The sequence below is a fragment of the Lagopus muta genome, chromosome Z (assembly GCF_023343835.1).
Source record: "Lagopus muta isolate bLagMut1 chromosome Z, bLagMut1 primary, whole genome shotgun sequence".
NCBI lineage: Eukaryota > Metazoa > Chordata > Aves > Galliformes > Phasianidae > Lagopus > Lagopus muta.
The window spans coordinates 26,226,918-26,248,914 of NC_064472.1; the positions used below are offsets into that span (position 1 = coordinate 26,226,918).

Consider the following 21,997-nt stretch of genomic DNA (forward strand, 5'->3'; position numbering starts at 1 on the left):
CACATACTGTGCATGAAGACAAAAGTTTTAAAAACACCAGCATTCCTTTAGTCAGTACCTTTACTTCTTAGCATTCCTGTTTTTTGTGACTTGTGCACAGTGTGCTGTTAGGTTGTAATGTGTTTTAATGAAACTGAGAACATTTGAATAAAGGTACATGTTATAGCCCAAATTTAAATATCAACAAACAACCTAGCAGGTTGCCTAAGTGGATCATGGTTAAAAAGGAAAAATTTATCTATCAGTGTTGCTTCCATTCAGGTTTTGTTTCCTGTGAATGCGAGCAAAGAAAACTTTCTGTTTTGAGAAACTTTGTATTGAGAATCCAGTCAGGAATATTTTTATTTCTCCAGAATATTTGCACAGATGGATGGAAAAAGAAGGCATACTTTCACACAGCTTTTTGCTTTCTTTCTAGAATCAGCTGTTTCATTAAAACAACAATAACAACAACAACAACAAACCAGCTGCAGAACTGTCTAAATTCCCTCTGTCCTGTTTCACCAACACAGAAATGAAACTTCAATTAAACTTTTTTTTTTTTTTTTTTTTTTTTTTTTAATAAAGGTTCAGAATTTCTTTGCCAATCTATTGCAGACATCAGTAGAAGGAAAGTTCACATATTTTCTGCGTTTAATCCTGCTAAGCATTATCGGATGCAATTGAGATTTATGTCATTGTGAGCACTGCACATGACTACATTGCAGCTTCCCTTAGCAGGAAAGCATCCAGTTGCTCTGGCTTCATTAACCAGTGATGCTGTAAGAGGTGTTATATTAACAAACATTGTCAGGCATAGTCTTCTGCTGGCACATACTGAGGTAATAACAGTTTTCCTGTTGGTGCAAACTTCCATGTACTCATAAGCTGTTCAGGTAGCAGTTGCTCATTACTGCCTGTGTATTTTGTTGAGGATGCAGATTTATAAAGGATACTGAGAAAACAGGGCAACAAAGGTATATGCTCTGCAGATAACAAGGGATGCTTAGAGGTTCAGCAGGGCTTCATCATTCCTGACTATCCTGGGCCACAAAGTTATGTTTAATGGTAGGCATGGCCCTGTAATACTCTGTCATGCAATAGGATGCTTTGCTGGGTATGACTGGCAATAGACAATTGACTGCAATTCAATTTTGAGGGAAAAAAGGTGCTTGGAAATGTGCATAATTACAGAAAAAAAGCCCCCAGAAGATGGTGTATAGACATGTTGATTGCTGTCTTTTCCAGCATTTCCCAGACCCTGGTTTGCCAACTCTCAAAATGATGCATAGCAGTAGCAGTCCTGCCTGGCAGCACACACCCAAGCCACCCTTCTGTTCTATGAGGCTGAGTCTGCAGCTCCTCACCCTGCCCAGCCACACCAACCAACCAGCAGCACTGCCCCACCACCTTCAGGTCAGGCTGCAGCAGTAAAAAGAAAACACAGAGAGAACATTTGAAAATGCAGTGGGATCAGAGGGATTAATGCCTTTATGTCTTTTTGGAGGGCTGAAATGTGCATGTGGGAGAAAGCGATCATTAGGACCACGGTTTGAGACGCATGTGGAAGGTGGGGAATAGGAAATAAATAGAGAATGAAAGCATGGTTTCTACTGCACTGTATGCAAGACCCCCCAACAGCTGCTACCATCCAAGCAAGCCAGATCTGGGAAACTGTGATGTGTTCCAAGATGCTTTATTTTCTTTGCTTTATTTTGATTGTGTGTTTTTTGTTTGTTTTGTTTGTTTGTTCACTGATTGTTGGTTTTGTCTGTGTGTGGGGGGGGGGGGTGGGGAGGGGGGTTTGTTTGTTTGTTTTTTGTTTTTTCTGCTTTCACTGGTACTTGGTTTGATGACCCTTTTTTTCATCTCTTGATTGGAAAGATTGGAAAATACCTATTTGTGTGATTGTATACAGTAAGTTTGTTAGTTCACAGAATCATGGAATGGCTTGTGATGGAAGGGACCTCAAAGATCATCTAGTTACAATCCCCAGCCATGGGCAGTTTGCCATCCTCCAGACATGGCTGCCCAAGGGTCCATCCAACCTGGCCTTGAGCACCAGCACGGATTGGACATCCACAGCTTCTCTGGGAAATCCGTTCATGTGATTCATCACTGACCCTTGTCATAACTAACATAAATCTCCCCTCTAAGTTTAAAACCACTTCTCCTTGTCCTGTCGTTATCTGCATGTGTAAAAAGTCAGTCTCCCTCTTGTTTATAATCTCCCTTTTAAGTACCAGAAGGCTGCAGTGAGGTCTCCCACCTCCTTGTTTTCTCCAGACTGAACAAGCCCAACTTCCTTAGCCTGTCCTCACAGGAGAGGTGCTCCATCCCTCTGATCATCTTTGTAGTTCTCCTCTGCACCCATTTGAAAAGTTCCACAGTTTTGCTATGCTGGGGGCCCCCAACCTGAATGCAATACTCTGGATGGGGACTCATGAGGGCAGAGAGGAGGCAGACATTCCCTTCCCTGTCCCTGTTGGCCACTCTCTTCTGGTGGGCCCAGGATACTGTTGGCCTTCTGGGTTGCAGGTGCACATTGCTGACTCATATTCAACTGTTCATTCCACCAGAACCCCAAGAACTTCTCTGCAGGAGTGTTCTTAGTGAATTCTTCTCCCAGTCGGTATAAGTACCTGGAACTGTTCCACATGTGATTAGCCTTGTTGAATCTCAGTTCAGTACGTGTGGGCCCACTTTTCAAGCTTGTTCAGTTCTCTCTGGATGGCATCCCTTCCTTCTGTTGTATCAATTGCACCACTCAGCCCAAGTCATTTATAAAGATGTTGAGGAGCACTGGTCCCAGTGCAGATCCCTGGAGAACCCCTTAGTTGCAGGAATTCAAACAACAGTAGTGCTTAATAAGCTGAAGCAGTAGTATTGACAAGATTGGATCTGATGGTTTAAAAAAAAAAACAAAAAACAAACAAACAAAAAAATCAGTCTATCTCATATGATGGTAACTCAGTGAGTTAAAAACATGTAAACTTTCCTGATGGAATTTCCTTCTTTTTTTTTTTCCCCCAAAAAAGCAATAGTATGCTAAAATAACAGATGAAAAAGAATACTTTATGACTTTTGCTGCTCAAAATTCTGAAGTAGGCTGCTGGTAATTCAGTTAATCACTAAAGCTTTTGATAATCTAAGCATTTGGTCTGCAGCTGCTGATAGCAGTCCTGGAAACCTTAGTTTCATGTGTCTCCTCAGGTGTTCTTTTTTCTGCATGAGATAAAACATTTTTTAATTACCTTTTTGTCTTTCTTTATCAAAAATGTGGGAAACTGCAAAATAAATAGTTTCATAATTCATAAATAGGTGTATTTGTGAGATTGATATGTTTACTGAGGCTACCTCATTTTCTGTTGCCAAATTTAGCAGGTACCACATGAGCTGTTAAGATGAAGCATCAAAACTGAGGTAGTGATTTCTTCCTGAGTAGTTAGCAGTTCTGGAGATACAGCTAGAAACAGAAACATCTTTGCGTTTTCAAACAAACGCAACACCCCAAACCCAATTAACCACAGGCATCAGTGAAGAAAGAACGGGAAATCCAATCCCTTTCATTTTGTCGACAGTGAATAGAAAGACAGATGTGAAACATACCTATTTAATGCCCAGACTGTTGTCTTACTGTCTAGAGCCAGACAAGGCATGAAATGGTTAAAGGAGCTACCTCCTTGTGTTTCATTCGTTTTCTCCTCCTTCACTTGTGAGCTGCTAGAGACAGAGGCATGGTTAGAAAACGTTTCATAGTTTCATGGAAGCTTTTGTAAGTAAACAATTATAAAGATGATCGTGTTTTTCAGAAGCAATATTTTGAGAATCAGGAAACCTGGTTTCTGTGTCATTAGCTCTTCTAATGACAGATTATCTATAATGCTACCAGAAAGCAATTGCATATGATAGCAATGACCTTGTACTAGTGAAAAATTGCACAGTGAAATTTTTGTTCCACTGTTCCTTCTTTTACACAGGAGATAGAATGATGCTGACCTGAGAGAGACATTCTCAACCTCTGCGAAGAATACATAAGAAATGTCTCTTGCCTGTCCTGCAGTGGGTCTGGATAGTAAAGAAAAACAATAAACTAGTGTTTATTTCCTGTCATCCTAAGGAGAGAGTAGTTTATATTGCTCTCCAAGCTAAAATTCTAAAAAGCAAACAGGAGGAAGGAGGCCGGTCTTCTGTTCACCAGTTTTACATAGGATCAAAGGGAGTCTTTGGGAGAGGGCACAGTGCTGAATTAAGTACTCCAGTTGATTTCAGATGTATAGCTTTCAGCAGTGCTGAGGCCCCTGACTCCAACTACTGTAGGTAAGAAATGCATCCCAAGTGCTCCAGGAAACATCAAACATTGTTTTGTTTCACCTGTGTGTGCCAAGTTGCATCAAATTAGGCTTTCAAAAATGAATGCATCCATTAAAATGGCAAGGGTTTATTAAAAAATGCTTCATTGTTCTTGTTTTTCCACAGCCAGATTGCCCTGGCCTGTCCAAGAGCAGGCTGCACATTTGGATGTTCTTTGCATGTCAGTAATACGTCTACTAAAGCTGCAGGTGGGCTGTGCACTGGGAAGAGCTCTGAAGGTGGGGATCAAGCTCCAAAAGACACATGGGAGTGCAAAGAAGAAGTAAGGCAGTACAAAGCACTATCTTGCCACGTCCAGTATCTCTGGTGCCCAAGTTTTCTTGACACCAACACCATACGCCAGATCATAGCTATGAGTGATTTATAACCGAGTGATAACTAAGTTCAAATTAACAGTAAGTGTTGTTAGCTTTATCTTGGTGACGTAAATAAAGGATAGGTGTGGTAGGTAAGTTCTGTCCAAAAAGGTTGCTAGTTTATTCTTCCCACTGCAATCCTTTTCCAATTAGTACCAGCCTAGTAATAATACATTTCAATATTTTCTTTCTCAGTTTTCAGACTTGTCTCTGAGATCTCGTTCTTCTATAGATCCTTTTCTGTTTTTTTTTTTGTTTTTTTTTTTTCTTACTAAGGTATCTATTTTTGTTTCCACTCTCAATTTTTAACATTTACTTCTGCTAAGTCTTTCAGCTCTTCTGTGTTTCTCTGCTTCTGCAAGGACACGTAGCCAGTGCTCTTTGAAGACCATCTGTCATCTGGGTTGACATTCATATCTACATACATTAGTACTATTAGCGCTCTAAGAGTTGGTGAATCCTGAAAAGATAACTGATTTTGCACCAAGGCTGAGAGGAACACACCAGCAAGGTGACATCACTTTGCAACAGAACCACAAGATACTTACCAAAAACGGCCCTTTAAAAGCTCAGCTGCAAGTGAAGTTGAAGCATACAGTAGCGCAGCCTGCCAAACTTGACTGGTATGCAGTGTTGGTATGTGTGGGTTTTCCTTCCGCAATCAATTACTTTAATGATAAGAAGAAATCATATTCATGGTGCGTGTGCGTATTGGCAAAACACCGCCCCAGATAAAGAACTGGCATCTATTTACATCATGAGTCTTGGCTTCGCAGGCTGCAAATTCACGCTGTACGTCGGTCCTTGCAGGAGGGGCTACACCTGCTGCTGGCAGCACGCACATGCCCACTAACCAGGTACCGACTGTAACGCACCTCGCTAAGACTGCCTGCCCAAACCTTACACCCACGTGCCAGGCGATGGAGAAGCGATCTCGGTTACTCCCACGACCATGAAGGGCAGATGAGTGTGTGGGCGCGTGACACCAACACCGCGGTACCCAGACGGGGTCGGTCCGGGGATGCGCGATGGGGTCTGTAGCCGCCTTCCTCCGCAGGTGCCTCCCCTCCTTGTTGCGCTCGCTCAGATCCGCGCTTTCCTTGGGAATCCTCCAAAGGGTCCTGGATCGAGCAGGGGGTGCCGGGCGCGGAGCGGGGCGCGGCAGGTCGGAGCCGGCGGCGCGGGCGGCTGAGCCCTCCCACCTCTCTCGATTTCGGCGAGGAAGGTGAAACGCGGAAGTTCCCAGGCGAAGCTGTCAGACGGCCGCCGGCTTTGCAGCCCGCAGCACCACTAAAAGCACCGAGGCAGGCACCCTGCCGTGCGCGCACTCGACTCCTGCGCCCTCCGCATGGCGACTTTACCCGCCGCTGACCGGAGGGCGTTTGCCCTGAAAATCAACAGGTGAGAAGCGTCCGCCGTGCTGCGCGGGGCAGCTGCTCGGGGGGGGGGCACCGCCGAGAGGGCGGCACGGCGCAGCGGGGCGCGGCTTCCTCCGCGGAGATACGCCGGCGCGGAGCGGTGCCCCGCCGGCCGAGTTCGTGTCCGCGGCGGAGCTGTGATGGTGTCGGGGCTCCTCTTGGGCACGTAACGGCACGAGGGTCCCAGGGACGTATTGCCGCGCTTGGGAAAGAGAGGCTTACGCGGGGTTTCGGCACGGCTGTGCTCGCTGTGCTTTTTTCCCTTTTACCTTTTCATCTATGGAAAGAAAAAAAAAATAACCCCCTTGATGTAAAAGAAGTTTGTTCTCCATGTGCCACTCGCAATGAAATGAGCATCCAGGGGCTGGCCGTGGCAGTGATGCTTCTGGCCATGAACTCGCGTGTCCCGTCCCAGGGAAGTGCTGACTCTCAGCTGCTCCCTGCTCTTGGTGGCCGCCAAGACAGTTATTTCCATACCGATGTGCCGAGGGGAAACACGAGGCTGCTTTTCCATAGACTTGTCATCAGAAGCTAAAACCGTGTTTCCAGAGGGCTTGGTGTATGTGCAAGGAGACTGAGTTTGCTGACACGTAATAAAGCAAATAGCATAATGGTAATACAAACTGAGGAAGAGGCCAACCTCAGAGAGAAAAGTATGCACAGAAACTCCACCTCCCCAGCAATCTGTTGGAAGACATGGGGTTTTCAGCTGCAGAGGATAAAATTAGCTCCACTGCCATACGCATTTCCCATGGCAGAGTGCATATCAGCATACCTTTCCATTTCCCCTGAGGATTCATTTTAAGTTTGTGGTGAATGTTCACAAGAGTGAGATATCATACTGCGAGGCCATGAGATGAGCAGTTTGCTGCTGGGTCCTCCCGTGGTTCCTCATAAACTGAGGCCTTGCTTGAATAAAGTGCATAACTGGCTGATATTCAGAGAGTTTGGGTTATTTTTTATCTTCCTATTTTTAGGGTCAGCTTTCTGGCAGCTTCTCCCATCTGTGGCGATGGTTCGTCTGTACAACTGAAGCCTTACAAATTAGTGCGACAGTGCCAATTAATCTGGCACACAGAGATTTACTATTAGAAACTGTTTTGAAATTGGACAGTTATGGTTTTATTTTTATTTCCTCTGATTGGATAGTGGAGCGTTCCATATTTTTTGTAGTAAGCCAAATGTTTCGGTATTACATTCATGTTCTGGATGTGGCTCTGCTGAACAACCAGCCTATTTATCTTGCGAGTAAGAATATTGTCTTTTATACTTTGGGAGGGATGATACATGTATGCTAGCAGAGCATCGTCCCTGTTTCTTCAGGAGGACCGTGTTGTTTTTGCACAATCCATGCACAGTTTGTTCTACCACCAGTAGAGTAATATTTCATCTTTCTTTTTTTTTTTTTTTTTTTTAATTAAAAAAAAACCTGTGTGGGGGAGGAATATTTGGTCAATGTCTTAATTTACTTAACTGTACACAAACGGCTGTTCTGCAGCTATGAATTTTTCTTCCTCTTTCTTTAGTTCCTGAACGTAGTTCTTCAAAATAGAGCTCTTAATGAAAGTTGGTCATTACTGACAAAGCATCATTTACAGGAGTTGTTACACAGACTGCATTATACTCTCCACTATAAATACACATTCAAGCTGAACTCTCACTCATTTCTCTTGCTGGTGAATTGACTGTATGCTTCTTTTAATGAGGACCAGTTGAGTTTTAGGCTCTGTACTGGTTCTTCACTGCCTCTGTGCTCCTCACATAAGGTGAGCATGGCATGTTCATTAAAAGCATGACAAACTGTGCTAACCAATGTTCAGTAAAAACTTAGCAGTGACATAATCTGGAATGTTGCGTTAGTGCTCAGGTGTCATGATTTAAAGTTAGTGAGTTCTTGATGATGCACTGGGGCTGCAAATGCTTCAGGAAGGAGCTATGACAAGCATCATATTTGTTTAAAGCAAGGGCAAACTTTACAATCTGGTCTTAAAATATAATCAGATTTGTGAGCTGTGTATGCAACCTGCTCACATAACCACGTCTTTCTGTCATTTTATTTGCCCTTCCACCCATGATTGCTGCCCCAACCTGTTGCTTCCTGCCTTTTTTAATCCTGCAAGGACTTGCACATATGTTCTTAATGCATGTATGTATGAGTAGTTCCTGCTGTTTTAATGGGATAACTTTTACATATCATGATGTTCATCTTTTATGCAGAAATTAAGGAGCAAGCATTCAAATTAGTGTCCCTGATTTTAGGCAGCATGCTGACAACTGACCTGTGTATTACCTGGAGTAAGGGGCTAAGAACTGAGCAGGACTTCAGAAAGCATCCAGTGCATGTAGCGTTCATTTCTATTACATCAGAAAATAAATTCCTGTACAACTTTATACTTTATTTGAAATCAAGCCTAAGACTTCACTAAGCTGTACTGTCTTTCCAAATGGATTCCTGTGCAGGACAAAGGAAGAGGAAGAAAGCTCTTCCTTAGCATGCAGTGTTAGGGGGCTCTCTGAATGCTGTAGGTATCCATTGTGCTGAGGAGCCACCAGGGGACGTGGGGAAGTTCATCCTAGTTTCTGTGGAAGAAGAGGCCATTTCCAACCTCCTCTGGTAGCAGATCTATTTTCAGTGCAGTTTCTTTATGGGGATGAGGCATATATTGCTTGATTGAATTTAAATTAACTCTTATTAAATAGATATAATGAAATGCTAATTACTTGGAGTGGTTTTCCAAACTTCATTACATAGGCCAAGATGCTTCTGGTTTGTTTTGCTTTAAATGTATTAAACCAGCTGCAGAGAGAATCTCAGTCCTTCTCTATCTTGCATCTACGACAGGATTATGTGGTATGTATAAAGACATACTTTTTAAAAGATGTGGTAAATTCTCCATGTCAGTTCTTTGCATAAAGCTAGTCATGATAGAAATCTTAATAAAAATAGCTGTCTGTTAGAGTGTTTGCTATTTAACTACTGCCACCTTTTAAATGCTGTTTGGTATATTGAATCAAATATGACTGCTGAGACACTATCTAAGTCTAGATTAGACATTGTTAGTAGTGTCAAGACATTGGTAGTATTAAAAATCATTTTTGCTGAGCCAGTCTAATTCAGGAAGGAAGATCACAAGGGAAGACACACTTGATGAAATGTCTGAATCCTCTTTTAGTTAAATGAGTTGCACCCTGGGAATCTGAGTAGGGATAACTCAAGTTAATAAGACTTTTCAAACTTATATGCAAAACAGTACGTTCAAATAATCAAATAGTAGTCTGTCTGGATTGGGCTAGATCTATACCGTAGATACACAGTGCAGTGTAGCTTTTAAGAGAAGCTAGAAAATTCTAATTGGTAATTTCTGTAGCAGCACTACTTTTTATATACTGCATATGTGAAATAGATGTGTTATCGTGTTTTGTGCAGAGAAAGTTAACTACTAATAGCAAATTAAGGGTAAAAAAAATGGGATGTCTAAAAGTTCTATGATTTACGTGTATCAACCTGTTAGTTTATATTAAATGGCCAGTTTTCTTCTTTAAAGTTACATGTGAAGCTGAATTTTTTTTTTTTTAATATCCTTAAGAAAAAATTACTCTGACTTGCTTGTGCAGAGAGCATAAAGAACAGGTTAGTATCTTAATCCTGCATGCAGTTTCATTTGAGAACCTTTTAATTTGGCTGTCAAAAATATTTGGGCAGTTGTCTTTGAGAGATATAATTACACCTTTCGTTAAGTGTTATATCCAGTTTTTCAGCTGAATTCAACCTATGTTCTCTTTTTTTCCCAATTGCCAGAGTAGGTTTATCCTCTTTCCAGCTTACAGGGACTGTGCATGAACTGCTCAGAGTATCTTCCTAATTCTTTCTTAGAGCCACAGAGCTGAGGTTGGCAGGGACCTCTGTGTCCATCTGGCCCAGTTCTCACCTCAGGCAGGGACACCCAGAGCAGGGTGCCCAGGGCCATGTCCAGGACAATGTATATTTCCAAAGAGAGAGACTCCATGACCTCTCTGGAGAACCTGTGCCAGTGCTCAGTCACATTTCTGACGTTTACATGGAAACTCCTGTGTTCCAGCATGTACTCCCTGCCTCTTGTCCTAGTGCTGGGCATCACTAACAGAGCCTGGCTACAACCTCTCTGCATCCTCCCCTCAGGCACTTATGGACGTTTGTAAGATCCCCTGGAGCCTCCTCTTCTGAAAGCTGAACAGTCCCAGCTCTCTCAGTCTTTCCTCGCAGAAAAGATGCTCCAGTCCTTTCCTCATCTTGGCAGCCCTTTGTTGGATGCTCTTCAGAGTGCCCACATCTCCTTTGCACTGGTGAGCACAGTGAGAAGGAGCACTTCTGACCTGATGGAGATACTTTGTCTAATGTGGCCCATCATACCACTAGCCTTCTTTGATGCAAGGGCATGTTGCTAACTCGCATTCAGTTTGGTTTCCACTAGGATCCTCAGGCCCTGTTCCACAGACCAGCTTTCCGGCTTGATTCCCCTCAGCCTGTCCTGGTGCCTGGGGCTGATCCTTCCCACAAACAGGACTCTGGAGTTCTCCTTGTTGACCTTAGAAGGATTTCTCTTAGTCCACTTCGGCCATCCATCCTGGTCTCTTCAGATGGATAGCAGCAAGATGCAGAGTCTACAGTATGCCAGAGCAAGCCACTCCTCCCAGTTTTGTGTCTGCTGCAAACTTGCTGAGGGTACATTCTGCCCATTGCATGGATCACTAATGAGGACAGTAAATAGGATTGGATCTGGCACTGACCATTGGGATACAGTGCTGTTTAGCTAGCCTCCAGCTATCTTGCAGGCCAGTATGCATTCTCTGGGTCTGGCTGTCCAGCCAGTTTTTGATCCAGCTCCCTGTCTGCTCATCCAACACATACTTCATTAGCATTGGACTTAACAGATATTTGAAAACACTAGTTCTTATGTGTTACTTCATTCCAAGAAAGAGAGATGGCTTCATGGAAAGAGAAACATTGCTATAATGTTTTTTCTCAAATGCCTGTAAACTGGTCTTTTCATAGACCAGACTGAGGTTGCATGCTATTATATTTTGTGCAAGCACAGATTTAATGAAAAGCAATCAGTGTGCAAAACTGTGTGTGTCCGTGTAAAACTGTGTGAATCCTCAAGATGAATATTCACTCGTCCTCTGGAGGTGGGTTGCAAATCAATTACAGGAGTGAGTTTAGGAAGCAAGCAACTTTATACATCAAGGGTATGCCATAGGATATTCGTTTATAGTGTTGAGCTAGATCTTTTTGAGTATGTTCATATTTCAAAGGCAAGATTATTCAGGACTCTCTTAATAGATGTGACATCATACTGCCTATCACAAAAATCAAAATGCACAGACCTTTCTTACAGAAAACTGCAAAATACATTTTTTTGCCTAAAACTAACTCTTAGGAAGAGGAAAAGAAAGAATAATGAAATATCCTTTTACTGTTTTTTGACGATGCTGATGTCTATTTATAGTGATTTACTTTTGGTTTGCATTGTTTATCCTATGTTTTATGATTGCCTTTTTTGGATGTCCCATGTTTTACAATCGAGGTGACAGAAGGCACTTTGGTAAGGGGCTGATACCAAATACAGGCCCATCCAGATAAGGGTTTCGATTACAAGTATGGGAAAAGTGAGCTCCATAATGTAAATGTGCTCTTTATTAGCAAACAGCCTCTGTAGAAACAAGCAGAATAGTCTTACCGTTGAGACAGATGTTGCAGACAGCTGTTGTTGGCAGGAAGCTAATCTTTACATCTGACTGGGTACTCAAATTATGTTTAAAATGTAGCCATCTATTTTCTACAGTAGCTGTTGAAGGCTGTTGTCGTACTGTGCTTAAATCTGTGCAGTCATGAGAGCCAGACATCATAATCCCTGCTACACGATTAGAATACTGTGGGTTGTGGTTTGTCTCTAGAAGATAACTGGTGAGTGGGAAATAGGCTTTAAGATGCATTTTAAAATGCATTTCTAAAATCGTATGTCCCTCTCAGACTTAAAATTGGAAGAACTGGGAGCTCTACGCTGCAGACTGTGCAAACTGTGATGAGGTTCTGCTTTTATAATGTAGAAAAAGAAATGAAATTCTTCTTACACAAGAAAAATGAAGTTGGGGTTGAGAAACTTATTTATGCCCACCAGGTCCCACATATACATTCCTTGTTTTATCCTCCCGGGTATTTTTCATTTTCAGATAGGAGGTAAAAACCAGCAAGGAAGAAATATTTAATGTTGTATGTTATACCCTCTTCTGCTTTGTGGTCATTAAAAATCACTATTTATGAGCATAGTCCAGCAAAGTTGTCTATTCTAACTTTTTTTTAATTCTGAGAAACACAAACCAAATTGTACTGTTGTTTGCAGCTGTAGCAAAAAGTGTGGGCTGTGAAAAATGCTCAGCTGATAGCATAGCTGTCCTAACTGTTTAGCATCAAGGATTTAGTTACAGCAGAACAGGTCCAGGCCTCAACCAGTTGTTGGGCAGAAATCATTAAAAATATCCAAATGTTTTTTCCTTTTGACTTCTGTAAAGTAATACTTGCATGTGATGAGTCACACAGTTTCCTAACTCCAATAATAATGACTTCTTATAAGACAGTACACCTGGAGTTTGTAGTAATGTTTATTTCCCTGAAGTCAAACCGACTGGATTAGGTGAAGTAATTTATTTCAGTTGTCACATGAGTTGAAATTTACTATCATTACAGTAACAAAACCTCATGTCCTGAATGCTGTTGGAGTAAAATGTAATCTTTTTCCAAGCTTGGGATTTTATAGATGAATCAAGAAGTGAAATGGAGTTATAATTCGTGATAGCAAATAGCTTGCATTGTCCTAATATGTGTGTGTGAAGGTGTATAGTGTCATTTCTGTAGCATTTGTACCTCTACTAATAGCCAGCAGAGACCAAAAAAAGAAAAAAATTCTTTTAACAACTTTGTTAAGTGCAAAATTTTGGACTTTTTCATTTCTATCAGCATGAGCGGAAGATCTGTTGTGTCTATCTTAGTTATTGTTCTGGCTCCCTTTGGAGTCCCACTTCTCTCTTCTGAAAATGACAAAAAATGACATCTTCATATACTTGAAATTGTGTGCCAGTATTTTTTAGGTATACTGTCCTAGTAAGAAATCCATTATTATTTTTTTTTTAACCATAGATTTAAAACTGTGAAGAAAAAATATTATTCTGAGAAATAACCAGGAAAGCACAAATGTCTTCTTTTTGTGATTGGTCTCGTGTGCAATCTCTGGGGGGGCAAGGTTTGTAGATCTACATGTGTTTTCCCAACAGCCAGCTCATGTATCAGACACTGTTCTTCAGACATAACTGTGAAGCAGAAATTAGATAATCTACAGTGTTATGGGCAACCCATCTGTACTGAGTCATAAAAAGCTTACAGCTACAACAGAACCTAGCGTCGTATTCCAAGTGTCTGGTCTCAAGGGCAGAAGTTAAAAATGCCAGTCTGCCCACATCAACTTAAGCCTTACACAATGTCATCAGTAGCATCACAGCAGGGCTTTACAGTTTCCACTATGAAACAAATTAAAGGTGACCCACAGAAATATCACATACAAACTCTACAGGTCTGTGTGCTTAGGAAGTGGGGGAGCAAAGTATTAAGTCAAATGCTATTTTTTATTTTTTATTTTTTTTCCAGTTCTGTGTCATTTAATTATCTCCTCCTCTGACTTATGAAATGTTGTCATTATTACAGTGCTAAAGACCCATCTATGAATATATTATGGATTTCATTGGTGTTAGTCATGAAATACACAAAATGCACATCTTCTTCTTGCTAAAAATAAAAACCTTCACCTTGATTTAAAAAAAAAAAAAACATAAAGTAACCAACCAAATAGCAAAAAGAAAAATTCCCCATGAATAACACTTACTTACTCTTTTTTATTATTCTTAAGATCTGACCTTCTTTCACTTATGTTAATAATTGTTGATTAGGAAGAAAGTAGAAACAAAGCTTGTTTACTGTTAAACTTGATGTGAATTTTACAAATGATCAGCATTACGGTCGCATTTTTGTGATGAAGTCCTTGTGAAGCTCAGGTGAAAAGTGTGAGCTGAAAGATAAATCCTTGCATTTGTGCCATATTCTTTTCATTTGATGTGGTAGAACAGTGCAGAAGAAATAAAAATCCAGAGGACACATTGAAGCCCTTCTGTGACATTTCAGCCACAATGTAAAAGCAGGTGTGTATGATCACTAGTGGCTTTGAAATAGCTCTTGCTGTGATAAATGATCTAAGATTTTGGAAGCATTTTAAACTGCCTAGCAAGCAATAAACAATTTAATAAAGAGTTCAGCCCTAGCCGTGGAGTATAGTATCTTCTGCAGAGCTCAGGGCATGTTTTTTAGATGCCTTTTCTTCAACCATCTCAGCTGAAATGAATGTATAAGGAGGACTCAGTGTGAGCACACAGCAAATGCTCTGAGCTACCACATAGCATTATCCTTAGATAAACAGAGATCAATCCGTATGAAAGATCTGTATACACAATGTTGAATGCTGTTTGATTTTAACTTAGTGGGCAGAACAATTTAAAAAATATATTGTTTTCAGGCATTTATCTTCTGTTAGCATCTGAAATATTCATTAGAATCTTTGCATTGATGTATAAACTCTGGTGTCATACTCCCATAGACTTTACATTAATCTTACGTGATCAATTTGATAGTCTCTTTGCTGTAAGTACCAATATGCAAGAATCATTACACCTGCAAACACTTCTATTATGAGAACCAACCAGCAAGCAAGGCACACTCTTCTCATATGCATTTTATCTGTGGAGAATAGTGACTAAAAAGCACATTAAAGCATAGGTCATCAGTACCAAATCCTAAACCTTCTGTTTCTTTACACGGATGGATGTCCTTTTCTTCTATTGCTGGGATTAGAGTTTTAGTTGGTTACTTATTTTATGCTTACGTTTCTTCCTGAGTCAGAAGCAGTAAAACTGAGCTGCAGTGAAAAATGTTTACCTAGTGAATGGCACACATGACCTGGGACAAAAATAAAAATTAACCTCTTGCCTGTTTTCATATGTAACAAGCTGAGAGTATAACTCTTCCTAGACTTCTTTACTCCTGCACCACCTCCTTTGAGAAGACTGTGGTTACGTTTTGACGTCTTGAATAGGATCATTATTGCCCCAGTTGATACAGACTCTTAATGTGGTAGACCCCTTAGGCAAATGTGTGCTGGAGGATGTACAAGGAGCTGCCCCTGAGCTGCCAGGGAAATAGCTGCTAGTTCAGATCAACCACTGCTGTGAGCAGTAATAAGGCTGAGTTCTGCCGCCTTGAGGACTAATTAGAAGCTTAGAAGAAAAACAGGCAGTTCCACTGACAGCAAGAGAAGAACTTCTAAGCAATATTCCCATACTTGCTAAGTATCTGGATTGTTGCCCAAAGCTGTGTGTTTGTATGTGGGAGTGGAGGTTGGGTGTAGGTAGTTATAGCTTTTTCTTTTCCAGAATTTTTGGTTGTTTTTCAGTAGTAACTAGAGAAGTCACATAGAAGGCAAGTCCTGCTTGACCAACCTGATCTCCTTCTATGACCGAGTGACCTGCCTGGTGGATAAGGGAAAGGCTGTTGATGTAGTCTACTTAGACTTCAGCAAAGCCTTTGACACTGTTCCTTACAGTATTCTCCTGGAGAAGCTGGCAGCCTGTGGCTTGCACAGGTACACTGTTTGCTGGGTAAAGAACTGGGTAAAGTCTGGTTGGCCAGGCCCAAAGGGTGGTAGTTCATCTGACGACCAGTCATGAGTGGTGTTCCCCAGGGGTCAGTACTGGTTTCATATCTTTATTGATGACCTGGATAAGAGCACTCAGTGCACCCTACGTTTGCAGATTACACCAAGTTGGGAGGAAGTGTTGATCTGCCTGGGGATAGGAAGGCCCTACAGAGGGATCTGAACAGGCTGAATCATGAGGTTGAGGCCAGTGGGATGAAGTTCAACAAGACCAAGTGCCAGGTCCTGCACTTTGGCCACAACAACTCCAGGCAATGCTACAGGCTTCGGGCAGAGTGGCTGGAAGACTGTAGAGGAAATGAACCTGGGGGTATTGTTGATGCTCAACTAACCATGAGCCAGCAGTGTGCCCAGGTGGCCAAGAAGGCCGGTGGCATCCAGGTATCAGAAATAGCATTGCCAGCAGGAATAAAGAAGTGCTCATCCCTCTGTACTCAGCACTGGTGAGGCTACATCTCAAGTACTATGCTCAGTTTCAAGCCACTGCATGAAAGACATCGAAGCCCTGTTTTCAGAGAAGGGCAGTGAAGCTGGCAAAGGGTCTAGAGCACAAGTATTATGAGGAGGGGTTGAAAGAACTGCGATTATCCCATCTGGAGAAATGGAGGCTCAGCTGCTGGAAGAGAGACTGTGGTGAGGTAGGAGTTAGCCTCTTCTACCATGTAACTAGCAATAGGAGTGGAGGGGATGGCCACAAGTAGCACCAGGGGAGATTCAGGTTGGGCATTAGGAAATAATTCTCCGATAGAGTTGTTGGGTGCTGGAACGGGCTGCCCAGGGAGGTGGTAGAGTCACCGTCCCTGGAGATGTTCAATAAACGTTTAGATGTTGTGCTGAGGGATGCGGTATAGTGGGAACTGTTGGTGATGGGTGGGTAGTTGGACTACATGATCTTAGAGGTCTTTTCCAAACTTGATGATTCTATGATTCTATGATTAAGAACTCAGAAAAAGAACAAAAGCTACTGGAGAATGTTCTGTGTCAGTGTCAGTTGGAAGGGATTATTCCTCAGGGTAGCCAAGACTGAGTATTTTACCTGTCAAGCCTAAGTTTTCACTATTTCATTACAAGATTTTTTCATCTATATGCATTTAAATCTGAGCATTTCACTGTCCTTGGAGATGGTTCTTATAATCTCTTTCCATTTCGTTTTCGTCTTTCCTTACTGTCATTATGTAGATGTCTCTTGAAGAGGACAACTCACTGTTCCTCAGAGTCTTCTGGAAGAGATTGCCTAAATTTACTCTTGATACCTCCATCTACTGCATAACTTTTAATTTCATTTGGATAACTGGATCAGTAGATGTGTGAAGCATACCTTTAAGATCTTTTTTTCTTCCTGTGAAGTTCTGCTTTTCAAATTAGTAGATGATCTTCAAAGCTATTCTCCTTCTGTTTTCTCTATAAAGCTCTAGTTGTGTTTAAGTTTTCATGATACCCATATGACAGAAATTCCTGTTGTCCTTGCTTTTAAGCAGATTTCAAAGAACTACACTGTTGAGCAGAATTCTGTAGGTGAAACCACAGAACTAGCTCCTTGCATTATGTACATTCATACCATTTTAATTACTGAACCTCTTGGTGCTCAACCATGGATGTAACATACATTAGAGAGCCAGAATACATGGCTGTTTTATCTTCCTTTCCCTATACCTTGTTGAGCCTGAACTGTAACCCAAATTGTCAGGTCTCCAAGGTTCTGCATCATCATTCAGGCTGATCACATTGATACGCAGTGAAGCAATGAAGTCCAGTTGATGTTACTTTGCTTCAGTGCTATGGAGCGACCAGTGATGTAAAGAATCTTGGAGAGCTTTAGGCTGCAGTCTTCTGTTTTTCCCGGATTTACACTATCTTACAACGCACCACAGCAATACTGACCAACTGTGAATACAGCAGTGACTTCTGTGAAGAACACTCCCCAGAATCTATACTTTCACTTTTCAGCTGATGATTCCTTTTTGTCCTTTAAAAAAAAAAAAAAAAAAGGTACCAAAGTGAGCTGTCTATAGAGATGTTAGCACTACTGGATCCCATCTCTGATCTGAAGGGAAACAATTGCCCAGATGCAGCTCTGCTGGTTGTTCAGGGTTGTAGACCACACTGTCTATAACCTCAAGTGTCCCACTGCCTTTTAAGTGAGAGCATTTTTCCCAGTTACTTATTATATAGTTTTTTACTATAAGAAGATTGCTTCTCCCCTTTATGGATACTTATATCTCACTGTTTTCTTTATGGCCACTGTTTTCTTTATGCCATCTTCTATGTAGTTGAGGACATCTGCTGTCTCACTCCTCAGTCAACTCTTTTGTACTGAACACATCCACTTCTTTCAATCTTTTCTCGTCACCCTTCACAAACTATTTAACATTCTCACTGTTTTCTTTGGCAGGTTTTTCAGTGTAATTGCTTCTTCCTCCGCTGCATTCTTACAGTATAGATCAGCTTTAGCACTGTCATTGGCTGAAATAAATAGAAATAACTTCCCTTTTTCTGCATGTAGGGCATTCTGTTAGTATGTGTCTTGGTCTTCTTTCTCAGAGTGACTTCTGCAGTGGGGTTGTTTACTTATACAGTTCATTTCCCTTTTTGCATTTCTATGTTTGATGTGTTTAATTCCTAAGTTCAGAGTTTTGTGTTTCTTTTCATTGTGTGTAACTGTGCTGGTTTCAAACTGTTTATGAGATCATGCTAAGTGCTAGTCTTGTTTTGCACAATTTATTCCAGTCTGACGTGAACTCAGATTTACTCATTGTATTCATTATTACCACCGTCAGTGCTGTAAATAAGATAGTAGATTGGAACTAGGATGAAAACAAATTACTTTGCTCGTTTGCAGCAGTACACTGTTTGAAATCTCTTCACAATCTTTTTCTAAACTGTGAATGACCACAACTTGAATAAGGGCTGGTGGTTTTTTTTTAAGAAGATAAGCAGCTAGCTATGATGACTCCATCAAGACATTATCTTTTTATTTTGCTTATAGGAATGCTTTGAAGCACACTATCAAAAGCCTTACTGAGGCCAGTAAGCCATCACAGAAAAATATTAAAAGGTTTCATGTGACTGCCCTTTGATAAATCGTAGCCTTTGATAAATCATTATGGCTTCAAGTTGCACCAGGGGAGATTCTGGTTAGATGTTAGGAAATACTACTTCTCTAAAAGGTCGGGCACTGGAATGGACTGCCCAGGGAGGTGGTGGAGTCATTGTGTGTGGAGGTGTTCAAGAAATGTTTAAATGCTGTGATGAGGTGCATGGTTTAGGGAGAACTGTTGGTGACACGTGGACAGTTGGATTGGATGATCTTGAAAGTCTTTTCCAACCTTGGTGATTCTATGATTCTATGAGTTCACTCTGGCTGTTCTTCAGTATCGAAAAGATGTTTTCCTTATATCTAACCTAAATCTACCCTATTTAAGCTTGAAACCATTTCCCCTTGTTCTAACAGACTCAGCTAGAGAGTCTGTCCCCTTCTTTCCTGTAGATTCCCTTTAGGTATTGAAAGGCCACTCTCAGGTCTCCTTGGGGCTTCCTTTTCTCCAGGCTGAACAGCACCCACTCTCTCAGCCTGTCCACACAGGAGAGGCGTTCCATGCCTTGGTTCATTTCTGTGGCCCTCCTTTGGTCTGTGTCTCTCCTGTACTGAGGACTCCATGTGTGGACGCTGTCTTCCAGCTGAGTATTCTTTGACTGGAGTGATTTATTTTGCAAATTCTTACTTCTGAGTATTGTTGGAGCCTCTGGAACTAATCATAAAAAACTTTTTTCCTCCAGTTGGTTTGACTTGCACAGGTTTTTACCAGGCAGCAAGTCTGGCCCCGTGTCCACATATGTGCTTCCTCTTTTGTGAATGAACATTCATACCATTTCCTGTTCGAAGATGACCCCCTACATGGTGTAATTTATGTCTTTTCTTTTTTTGGCAGTAACTTCTGCAATACACTGTAACGTAGGTTTTTGACTAGCTGCTAGGTCTTTTGCTTTCATCAGTGTGCTTCTATACAGGGTAGAAAACAACTTGCTCTGTTTGAAAGAAAATCATAATTTTGAATAATCCGAGCTTTATACCTTGTTACACATATTCACAATTAGATACTGTCTGCAGTGGAAAGATGAAAAGAATAACTGTGATATACAACCAGCTTTCCTTTTCAAAATAGGGCAAAAATAATGAGAAAATCCACAGATTTCTTCATAGTTCCTTAATGGCTTCTTGCTTATATTATTATGGAATCGCCTTAAAAAAAATTCCAGTCTTGTTTTGCCTGGTATTTGGAATACCAGTGTTGACTGCTGACAGTGAATCTCTTTTCTTTCTCTGTAATTCTGGCTTTTCTCTGTCTGCTGTTACTGCTTCCTATAGAGTGGAACCACGTTGCTCTCAAAACTGGTGCAACCTCCAAACAGCTGCCTGTATTTATGCATCTTTCATTTTAGGAGTCAAACCTGTATTGAGATGCCCATAATACCTTCCATGAGATGCCCATTCTCACAGGAGGAGAAATGGATTCAGCACACTCTGGGTTTTGCCATACCAGCAAAGAACAGTAGTAGCCAGAGGTTATGTGTCACCAAACACATTGAATAGTCATGGAAATCAAGAGACTGCAGGGGAGAAAAGCTGCAGAACAAGCATGCAAACTCTGCCATGCAGCAGCTGGTAGATCTAAGACACCCACTAATATCTGCTGGAGTTGGAAGAGAATCTCATGCAGAAGAGAAAGTCTTTTCCTCTCTCTGTGTTGGCTGCCCTGGTGGGTTGATGGCCAGAAGGTTTTTCTTTTTACTTAGAATCTGCTTAACTGGCTCTTGTTCTTTGAAAATCTTGTCCTGAGTATTCATGGTGAAATGTATTGTACTTATTTTGGCATTATTTCAAGGCTGATTGTTCTTAAATCATACTAAATATTTATTGATTTATTTCACTGAAGAATGAGCAAGCTACTCTGATTACTGGTTTTGCACACTAAGTACATACAACTGTGCTATCACTCTAACATCTGAAAAACTCAGTACTGGCCTCCCACTGAAGTCAGCTAGTTAGCTCTTAAGATGATTTCTCCTCAAGCATTCAGCTGGCAGTGCAGACTGATTTCAAAATTCATGCTTTCATTCATCTGGTGTTGTTCAGAGCAGACTACATTATTAACATAAATCTGGGCTCACACCGTACAGTGAGTGGTCCTGCCTTGCTTTCATCTGCTGGTCACTTACAGTTCATTAAAGTATTTTCCTATGTGATGTTCATTAATCTTTCAATAATGGTTGATTATTCAGTAATTCTGATCTGCTGAAACAAAGGTGCAAGTGTTGCTATGTAGTTTGCAGCCATATTTGACTTGAGGGCAAGATTATTCTTTCTTGCATGGCCTTTCATAGTTGCAGGGTTAACATAATAATAGAAACTTGTGGAAAGTGTGTCAGGATGTTAATTATTTAGGACTGCAAATTATTTTTGGAGGTCTGCATGAACTAAAATGCAAAAGGATTCTAGAATATAATCAAAAGATGTTTCTAAACTCTGTGGCAGGACTCTAAATTGGCTGATGTCTAGGTCTTGACATTTATATGTGGATAACTGTAGTTATAAGCTTTTTCTCTGCTTAATTAAAGGTACTCCTCTGCAGAAGTAAGAAAGCAATTTACCCTTCAACCAGGCTTTGCACAGTTCTGCCAGCGTAGCTTAAGTACTCCTGGCTTTTCTACTCTTCATTTGGTAAGTTCTGAATTTGTTTTCTACATAATCCATCTGCATTACATAACATTTTTAGGCTAAACTAAGTGAGCTTTTTTGTCCATTTTGCTTTCCATTGTCTTATTCCTAAATATCAAAATCCTTCTTGATCAGCAGGAAAATTACACATTTGAAGGAACTGGGAGTGGTCCTCAGAGTCTGAAATAGACAGTCTGCATGCTACTGTACACCAAAGAGAAGTAGTTAAGTATTGGAGTATAATACAGCCATGCCCTGACAGAGACATTCAGCTCTACTACCAAGTAAAAGCATTGTGTGAGGCAAAAGGAGATCAGTGAATAAAAAAGAAAAAGAGTATGGTGGAGACTTAGCAAGGCTTAG

At 41.2% G+C, this 21,997-nt stretch overlaps 1 protein-coding gene and 1 long non-coding RNA gene across 3 annotated transcripts in view; one reads left to right on the forward strand and one right to left on the reverse strand.

The window, feature by feature from the left end:
• Positions 1–1,504: 1,504 nt before the first annotated feature.
• LOC125686506 (uncharacterized) lies at positions 1,505–5,829 on the reverse strand. Its single transcript, XR_007373812.1, has 3 exons — positions 5,258–5,829; positions 3,589–3,702; positions 1,505–2,880 (listed from the first exon to the last, which is right to left on the reverse strand). It is a non-coding gene; the product is annotated as an uncharacterized LOC125686506 (long non-coding RNA).
• A 117-nt stretch (positions 5,830–5,946) lies between these two features.
• DOCK8 (dedicator of cytokinesis 8) overlaps positions 5,947–21,997 on the forward strand; it is a 79,772-nt gene continuing 63,721 nt past the window's right edge. For both annotated transcript variants that reach the window (XM_048930537.1, XM_048930538.1), the window contains exons 1-2: positions 5,947–6,110; positions 21,535–21,637. In XM_048930537.1, coding sequence (XP_048786494.1) covers positions 6,058–6,110; positions 21,535–21,637 — 156 coding nt within the window. In that variant the 5' untranslated portion in view covers positions 5,947–6,057. The remainder of the gene's footprint in view (positions 6,111–21,534; positions 21,638–21,997) is intronic.